The sequence below is a fragment of the Rhinoderma darwinii genome, chromosome 12 (genome assembly GCF_050947455.1).
Source record: "Rhinoderma darwinii isolate aRhiDar2 chromosome 12, aRhiDar2.hap1, whole genome shotgun sequence".
In the NCBI taxonomy this organism is placed as follows: domain Eukaryota; kingdom Metazoa; phylum Chordata; class Amphibia; order Anura; family Rhinodermatidae; genus Rhinoderma; species Rhinoderma darwinii.
This window is the reverse complement of record NC_134698.1, coordinates 78,755,654-78,765,226: the sequence shown is the minus strand read 5'-3', so window position 1 is coordinate 78,765,226 and position 9,573 is coordinate 78,755,654. Positions and strand designations below refer to the sequence as shown.

General features: G+C 43.8%; 1 protein-coding gene across 1 annotated transcript; it reads right to left on the bottom strand.

Annotated features, from left to right (window-relative positions):
• Positions 1–1,886: 1,886 nt before the first annotated feature.
• On the bottom strand, positions 1,887–3,528 carry DIO3 (iodothyronine deiodinase 3). Its single transcript, XM_075843594.1, has one exon. It carries the CDS (start codon positions 3,267–3,269, stop codon positions 2,463–2,465), a length of 807 nt encoding a protein of 268 aa, XP_075699709.1. The 5' UTR covers positions 3,270–3,528; the 3' UTR covers positions 1,887–2,462.
• Between the last annotated feature and the right edge of the window lie 6,045 nt (positions 3,529–9,573).

Sequence of the window (9,573 nt, the reverse complement as noted above, 5' to 3'; positions counted from 1 at the left end):
CGCCCGCGTCAAACAAGTGCCTGTCACTTCTTCAGACGTAAATGGAGCCGTTTTCCATTGACTCCATAGAAAAACAGCTCCAATTACGTCCGTAATGGACGCAGCGAAAAGCGCCTCAACATGCCATCACGGCTGAAATTACGGAGCTGTTTTCTCCTGAAAACAGCCCTGTAATTTCAGCCGTAACGGACTCTGCCGTGTGAACATACCCTAAAAGTGAGATCACGTGATTTTAATAGAGCCCTACAAACGGGAAAAAATTTGCGAATTATTGTAAAAAAATCCAACATTGTGCATGTGAGGTCACGCCAGCCACAGAGACACATTAGCTGCGACATTTCTCTGCAATCTAACGACATCCGTTAATGCGATAAATTACTGTACTAGATGGATAGGCAGGGAGATCACAGGGAATTTGAGTCTGCCCTAATATCTTGCAGGAGCAATGTGGGTATTAATACGTTGTGGAATTGCTATTTAAGCACATGATGCGAGGTTGGTAGAAGTCGGCGTTAGACACGAGGCTGGAGCGCCATGGCGACGTATCACAAGTTATATGATGCAATGCAATCTCGCAGCTCAATATCACAAGGGATGTGTACAATGAGATATTAGGAAATTTTACATGTGATTTTCTGCCATACAAGCCGTGCGACGAAAACCGCAGCAATTCATGGCACAACCGCACGCTGTTGTGCCGGGCAGTTCTTGGCCACGCAGCACACTAGCGCTACCGTACGGGCACCCTAACATTGTAGTAGTAGAATATTGCATGCAATTTCAATATAATTAGAAAAACAAAAAATATTGCATGAGATTAATGCAAGAAATCCAACATTGTAGGATAATTTGCAGCCGAGGTCAGAGGAAATCCCACGTACACATACAAGGTCATAGGACCATATGGGAATGCATTAGACCCGGACTACAGGCCGATGTCATGTGCCGTGAATATTGCACTTTCAGCCTAAATACAGCGGCCATGATAGTCGGAGGCGTACGGGTAATACTTTACGTCTGCCTCCGATAAGCAGGTTTTTCCGTTGGATTCCGTATGAATCTATGGCATCTAATATGTTCTATCAGACGCCATATTACAAGTTATCCCCTCCCGCTAGAGGCTTTGTTTCTATAGGAGAATATCTTCAAAATACGGATCCGTATGGAGCACATGGCGACACACCGAGTACCGAGCCACAGCGACTACATTAAGACTTCTGCACGCGGAATACAGGACGACCAGTCTGTGTGACGAGAACTGCACCGACCAGGATAAAATTAACTCATTCATGCAATGCCCTGCGACCACATTGTGGCAAATCTCCCTTATGGATACAATAACCTTGCATGCGATATTATGAGATTTTGTATTTTTACCCCACTCTTTTAGAAGGTTTCACCTCTAAATTTCAGAAAATCACTAGTAAAATCTCATGCGATGTCTCGATATTGCATAAAATTGGGATATGAACCCGCGCACAATTTTGCGGTGCGTCTTCATGCAATATTGCATGTGATAATCATCATGGAGTCTTAGCCTACGGTATAATAGGCGACCGAGACGTTATACATGTGCAGGGTATACTGAAGATCTGCAGTATATAAGCAATTAGATGTAGATCTATATTCAGCCTCCAGCTCCTGCCCTGATCCACGCATCTCTAGCCCCAAAATCAGTTTTATTTGTGCCCCAAACCAATTCCCCAATGTTACTTGGCAGAGCTGCAGACCCCCGTACAGAAAGCATTGACTCATGTGTGCTGTCAGTCAGCGCGCCCCCTGCTGGACACGTCAATGAATGAATCTACAAGTTGTAAAGCGCAGCAATCAGCAGTGACCACTCATCCATACATTAGTTTTCTTTAAACTTTATTATATCATCTCATTTTTTTAAATCGTAAAAAATCCTTTATATAAAAAGTTACAAAAGTCACATAAATAAACCAATATTATTTTTTTCTTTTCACTGTATCCCCAAACACTGAACCCCGCCGGTATTTACTGACATCAGACACGATTTTCTGGTCTAGAAGCCATTTAAAAACCGATCTTCACTTTTAAACACCAACCAGATTCAGCCCTGTTACAGTAAAACAACTTTTACATATACACACATACAGCCACTGGGGGGGGGGGGGGGGGGAGCTGCTTCAGGGAACTACAAGTCCCAGCAAGCCCACCATGCTGGGGCTTGTAGTTCCCCTGGGCAACTGCAGAGACACCTGTTGTTTAATCCCCCCTCTACACATTCACACATACATTAGAAAAACATAACATACATCAATGTAGCTTATTTCTGCAGCTTTCAATTCAACCTGGGTGGTCTTGGTTTAACCCCTCTGCTCCTGGAGCATGGCACACATGGGGTTAAACGCATGTCCTCCACTGTGATAATACTGCTGGGCTGCCTTGGATTACAGTACTGGGAAAAAAAAATAAACGAAATACTTTGTGATGCCACTTTAAATCTGGATGACAAGGGTGCCCTTGTTCTGCATGTGGTTGTGATATTGGTCCAGCCAGTTCCTTAGGTCTGAGATCTTGTAACCCTCTGGTCCTCTGCCCCCCTGGTAGACCACCTTGCCATCCAGGATGATGTAGAGTCTCTCGAAGTAGGCACCATAGGCTGCATTGGAAGCATTGGACATGGTATCGACTACCACCCTGCAGCCTGGCACACCTTGGAGCATCAACTGAGCAGCCCTCAGCCTGTCCTGGAGGCTCTGATGCTTTGGGATCTGATAGGAGGCATCTGTGCTTACCCAGCCGTCTGAAGGATGGGCTTCCTCTATGTACACCAGCAAAAAATCTGCAATGCCAATGTGCTGGTTTGCCAGCCTGTGATATGCCTGCAGGCGAGCCATGAAGGGGGGTCAGGTGCAACTGCCAAAATTAATCACCAGGGGTCTCTGTCCTTGGGAGAAGTCCAGGATCCTGCACAGCTTCTGCCCCTCCAGCATGACCACCTCAGTGTTGGGGGCACAGCAGCTCAGGTGGGCAGACTTGAAATAGTCTAGTTTTTGGCCATGCCACACAGCCTTGAGGGACTCCAGAGTGCACATGCGGTTGGAGTCAGAGACGCACAGAGGGGGGTCATCTCTCTCAGGGTTCTCCTCCTTCACAGTAAGTAGGACCCTCCTTCTAATGCATTGGAAATCCAGAAGCCACAGCATGAGAGCTGTGAGCAGGAAACGAGGCAGCAGGAGACAGCAGGCAGCCACCTGTTTGAGAAGTTTGCAGGTGTGGTGGGCTCCAGGGCTGTGCAGCATGGTGACCCCTGTGGATACTCCAGGCGCACCACCACCTCAGGGGCTCCAAGTCTCTTCTGAGATCCCTCTTCTCTTTTTCCCCATTTTATAGCCACAGATTTAAATGAAAAACATGACTCCACCTCCGGACAGAACCGCCTCTCTGTACTTGAGCCTGGGGATTACCTACCCTCCACTCTAATGACCTACAAAGCAATGATTGCCAGGCGCAGAGGATGCCACCAGGGGGGCTACCACCAGACATAGTGGGCATCTACACCAACCACCCCATTAGCTGGGCATGCCCTCCAGCAGACTAACCCCAAATCCACACCCAGCACCTCAATCTGCCTCTGGCTCTCTGCAATGATTGATCCCACAGTAACTTTTTTTTCTGTGCGCAAAAGCCAAATGCGTCCAAGTGGCTTCTATAAAGCACCACCCTGCCTGGCAGCTCCAGGGTTAAACCTCTCTACGATCGTGCACAGTTAATTCTGGGCTGCACTCACATTGCATTAACCCTTTCCAGCAGCATTTTTCACGAGCAGTGTAGGATTGGGTGGTGCTGTACCCCCTCCCTCTAAGTATTGAACAACCTGCACTAGCTACTACAAGTCCCAGCATCCAGTACTACTCTATCTTTTATACTGAAGTTTCCTGAGTCTGCTCGTCTGAACTCCTATCTATGCAGATGTCTCCTGGTTTACAAGTTATTCCTCAGCTTCAGATGAACTATAGAAGGTTTGGAGGGTGCAGAATAATAATGGGTTGTAGTCGGGTCAGTGCAGCCGCCTGTCTGCCCAGTGAAACGTTACATAATGCCCAGACATATAATCTGAATTGCTAGTCAACCTTGCAAAGGACCAATTGTTATCTCATTCCATGCTCTTATTTGCTAAATATTAGCAAACCCGTCTGCCATAGCCCCTTTTATCGCCTGACCTTGGGTGGGTCCCTTGGGAAGCCAAAAATATGTTGTCGCAGTGGAGGAATCGATAAGGGATTTCGGAGTAGCCTGGGTTATTTGCAGGTGATCCAGACTCTGCTACTGATCACAGGGTGAGCTCTCTGCGAACTGTCAGATGCAACCTGTTGCAAGCAAAGACAGGAAGACGCAAGTTCCTCCAGTAACCACTAGAGGTAGCTGTTGTCTGATCTTCCATGGAGCCTTCAGTTACTCTGCAAAGAAGTGTTACAGTAATTCTCCTAATTCTCCTTCCACCCCACCCAGAAACCAAGACATCATTTTTTTCTCTCTCCTTTACATGCATTAATTTTTCTAACTTTATCTATTAATTTATTACACAGATCCATTTATCAGGCTCATAAATCATTGCAAGATGCTTTTTATTATTAGGTGGAGTCATAGTAGTAATGATTGTGTTCTTCTTTAAAGGATCCTATACTTATTACATATAGGGCTGCTTTAACTGAGCCCTGAATGTGCATTAGAATGTACCATATGGAGACATTGGACCAAAGCGTCAGGAGTGTGGCCGCAGGCAGAGATCACTTTTATTTCTAGACGTAGGCGAGATGTACGGAATTGTAATATAGAACCCATAGAAGTATATGTGCCCATACTGTGCCTCCGTATGCCTCCTATTCTATACATGTGCCATGTGTCATTGGATGACATTATGGAGATATTCTCTGCTTCTAGGGGGGAATACGGTGCAGAATGGCAGCATCATACAGCAGCCTGCGGCACTATAGAACTATGGGATCGGGGTGTGCCGCCATAACAGGTTCTATTGTGTGCGTGAGCCTTAATGTATATCCTGCGTCCAAACAGTCTGCTATGTGTATATATGTAGTCCGATAAATTCAGTGTCTGTATGCAGTCCCCAATATCTACAATCAAGGACCGAATATCTATGTGCCATACGTTACAAACTTGGAGTATATTTAGTGCTCAACTATATAGCAAATAAGCATAGGACCCCTTTTTGGCTTGTCCACACGTAACAGAATTGCTGCAGGAAATTTCTGCAGCATTTCCGTTAAAACTAGCAGATATTCCGCTGCGGAAAAACCACACCATTTGATGCGGTTTTTACTGCAGAAAATAGTGGGGATTTTGCTGCTTTTCTTTCAATGTTGGGGGATGGTGACATCTACTCTGAAAAACGCCCCAATCAGTCCACTTTCTGCAGCAGGAATTTACATGCTGCGGTACGAAAAATACGCCCTGCAGGTTAGTTTCTTTTTTGGTAATTTTACGCAACATGGATGAGATTTGTTAAATCTCACCCACTTTGCTGCTACTGTATTCTGCTGCGTATTTTCCAACCGCAATTCCGAACGGAAAAAATGAAGCAATTCGGTTACGTGTGGACAAGCACTTAAAGCTGCACTAACAATTTTGGGGAGGACTTCACTGTAGTAGTACAGGATAAGTCATGTACACACTGAATCCACCATCAGAATAGTGAGTGCAGCTCTGGAGTATAATACAGGATGTAACTCAGGATCAGTACAGGATAAGTAATGTAATGTATGTACACAGTGACTCCACCAGCAGAATAGTGAGTGCAGCTCTGGAGTATAATACAGGATGTAACTCAGGATCAGTACAGGATAAGTAATGATATGTATGTACACAGTGACTCCACCAGCAGAATAGTGAGTGCAGGTCTGGGGTATAATACAGGATATAACTCAGGATCAGTACAGGATAAGTAATGTAATGTATGTACACAGTGACTCTACCAGCAGAATAGTGAGTGCAGCTCTGGAGTATAATACAGGATGTAACTCAGGATCAGTACAGGATAAGTAATGTATGTACACAGTGACTCCACCAGCAGAATAGTGAGTGCAGCTCTGGAGTATAATACAGGATGTAACTCAGGATCAGTACAGGATAAGTAATGTAATGTATGTACACAGTGACTCCACCAGCACAATAGTGAGTGCAGCTCTGGAGTATAATACAGGATATAACTCAGGATCAGTACAGGATAAGTAATGTAATGTATGTACACAGTCACTCCACCAGCAGAATAGTGATTGCAGCTCTGGAGTATAATACAGGATGTAACTCAGGATCAGTACAGGATAAGTAATGTATGTACACAGTGACTCCACCAGCAGAATAGTGAGTGCAGCTCTGGAGTATAATACAGGATGTAACTCAGGATCAGTACAGGATAAGTAATGTAATGTATGTACACAGTCACTCCACCAGCAGAATAGTGAGTGCAGCTCCGGAGTATAATACAGGATGTAACTCAGGATCAGTACAGGATAAGTAATGTAATGTATGTATACAGTCACTCCACCAGCAGAATAGTGAGTGCAGCTCTGGAGTATAATACAGGATATAACTCAGGATCAGTACAGGATAAGTAATGTAATGTATGTATACAGTCACTCCACCAGCAGAATAGTGAGTGCAGCTCTGGAGTATAATACAGGATATAACTCAGGATCAGTACAGGATAAGTAATGTCATGTATGGACGCAGTGACTCCACCATCAGAATAGTGAGTGCATCTCTGGAGTATAATACAGGATGTAACTCAGGATCAGTACAGGATAAGTAATATAATGTATGTACACAGTGACTCCACCAGCACAATAGTGAGTGCAGCTCTGGAGTATAATACAGGATATAACTCAGGATCAGTACAGGATAAGTAATGTAATATATGTACACAGTGACTCCACCAGCAGAATAGTGAGTGCAGCTCTGGAGTATAATACAGGATATAACTCCGGATCAGTACAGGATAAGTAATGTAACGTATGTACACAGTGACTCCACCAGCAGAATAGTAAGTGCAGCTCTGGAGTATAATACAGGATGTAACTCAGGATCAGTACAGAATAAGTAATGTAATGTATGTACATAGTGACTCCACCAGCAGAATAGTGAGTGCAGCTCTGGAGTATAATACAGGATGTAACTCAGGATCAGTACAGAATAAGTAATGTAATGTATGTACACAGTGACTCCACCAGCAGAATAGTGAGTGCAGCTCTGGAGTATAATACAGGATGTAACTCAGGATCAGTACAGGATAAGTAATGTAATGTATGTACACAGTGACTCCACCAGCAGAATTGTGAGTGCAGCTCTGGAGTATAATACAGGATGTAACTCCGGATCAGTACAGGATAAGTAATGTATGTACACAGTGACTCCACCAGCAGAATAATGAGTGCAGCTCTGGAGTATAATACAGGATGTAACTCAGGATCAGTACAGGATAAGTAATGTATGTACACGGGGACTCCACCAGCAGAATAGTGAGTGCAGCTCTGGAGTATAATACAGGATGTAACTCAGGATCAGTACAGGATAAGTAATGTAATGTATGTACACAGTGACTCCACCAGCAGAATAGTGAGTGCAGCTCTGGAGTATAATACAGGATATAACTCAGGATCAGTACAGGATAAGTAATGTCATGTATGGACGCAGTGACTCCACCATCAGAATAGTGAGTGCATCTCTGGAGTATAATACAGGATGTAACTCAGGATCAGTACAGGATAAGTAATATATAATGTATGTACACAGTGACTCCACCAGCACAATAGTGAGTGCAGCTCTGGAGTATAATACAGGATATAACTCAGGATCAGTACAGGATAAGTAATGTAATATATGTACACAGTGACTCCACCAGCAGAATAGTGAGTGCAGCTCTAGAGTATAATACAGGATGTAATTCAGGATCAGTGCAGGATGAGTAATGTAATGTATGTACACAGTGACTCCACCAGCAGAATAGTGATTGCAGCTCTGGAGTATAATACAGGATGTAACTCAGGATCAGTACAGGATAAGTAATGTAATGTATGTACACAGTGACTCCACCAGCAGAATAGTGAGTGCAGCTCTGGAGTATAATACAGGATATAACTCAGGATCAGTACAGGATAAGTAATGTCATGTATGGACGCAGTGACTCCACCATCAGAATAGTGAGTGCATCTCTGGAGTATAATACAGGATGTAACTCAGGATCAGTACAGGATAAGTAATATAATGTATGTACACAGTGACTCCACCAGCACAATAGTGAGTGCAGCTCTGGAGTATAATACAGGATATAACTCAGGATCAATACAGGATAAGTAATGTAATATATGTACACAGTGACTCCACCAGCAGAATAGTGAGTGCAGCTCTGGAGTATAATACAGGATATAACTCCGGATCAGTACAGGATAAGTAATGTAACGTATGTACACAGTGACTCCACCAGCAGAATAGTAAGTGCAGCTCTGGAGTATAATACAGGATGTAACTCAGGATCAGTACAGAATAAGTAATGTAATGTATGTACATAGTGACTCCACCAGCAGAATAGTGAGTGCAGCTCTGGAGTATAATACAGGATGTAACTCAGGATCAGTACAGAATAAGTAATGTAATGTATGTACACAGTGACTCCACCAGCAGAATAGTGAGTGCAGCTCTGGAGTATAATACAGGATGTAACTCAGGATCAGTACAGGATAAGTAATGTAATGTATGTACACAGTGACTCCACCAGCAGAATTGTGAGTGCAGCTCTGGAGTATAATACAGGATGTAACTCCGGATCAGTACAGGATAAGTAATGTATGTACACAGTGACTCCACCAGCAGAATAATGAGTGCAGCTCTGGAGTATAATACAGGATGTAACTCAGGATCAGTACAGGATAAGTAAAGTATGTACACGGGGACTCCACCAGCAGAATAGTGAGTGCAGCTCTGGAGTATAATACAGGATGTAACTCAGGATCAGTACAGGATAAGTAATGTAATGTATGTACACAGTGACTCCACCAGCAGAATAGTGAGTGCAGCTCTGGAGTATAATACAGGATGTAACTCAGGATCAGTACAGGATAAGTAATGTAATGTATGTACACAATGACTCCTCCAGCAGAATAGTGAGTGCAGCTCTGGAGTATAATACAGGATATAACTCAGGATCAGTAAAGGATAAGTAGATTAAGTCTATATATAAACTGATGTTCAGAGGTAGACAAATATTTTAAATCTACAGAACAAGTTGTCGGACACTGGCTAACTCCCTGTCAGGATTATTCTCCAGTAAGGCTGCACTGGTGTTTGGTAGACACAACCATAGAACTTTCTATTCTGTCTGTCAGGTTGGTCACTCCATACATGATGGTGGTTGTGACTATGGTCAGATATTGAACACACACACAAACCAATATGTATAATTGTGGATGTTTTCACCCTGTGCCCATCCTCCGTTCTCCTGCCCCCTACACATTAGCCATCTCCTTTTCTTCATGAGAAGTTTCTCGCTCAGTCAGTTCTTGCACCATAGGGATAGGCTCATTGGGAAATCTC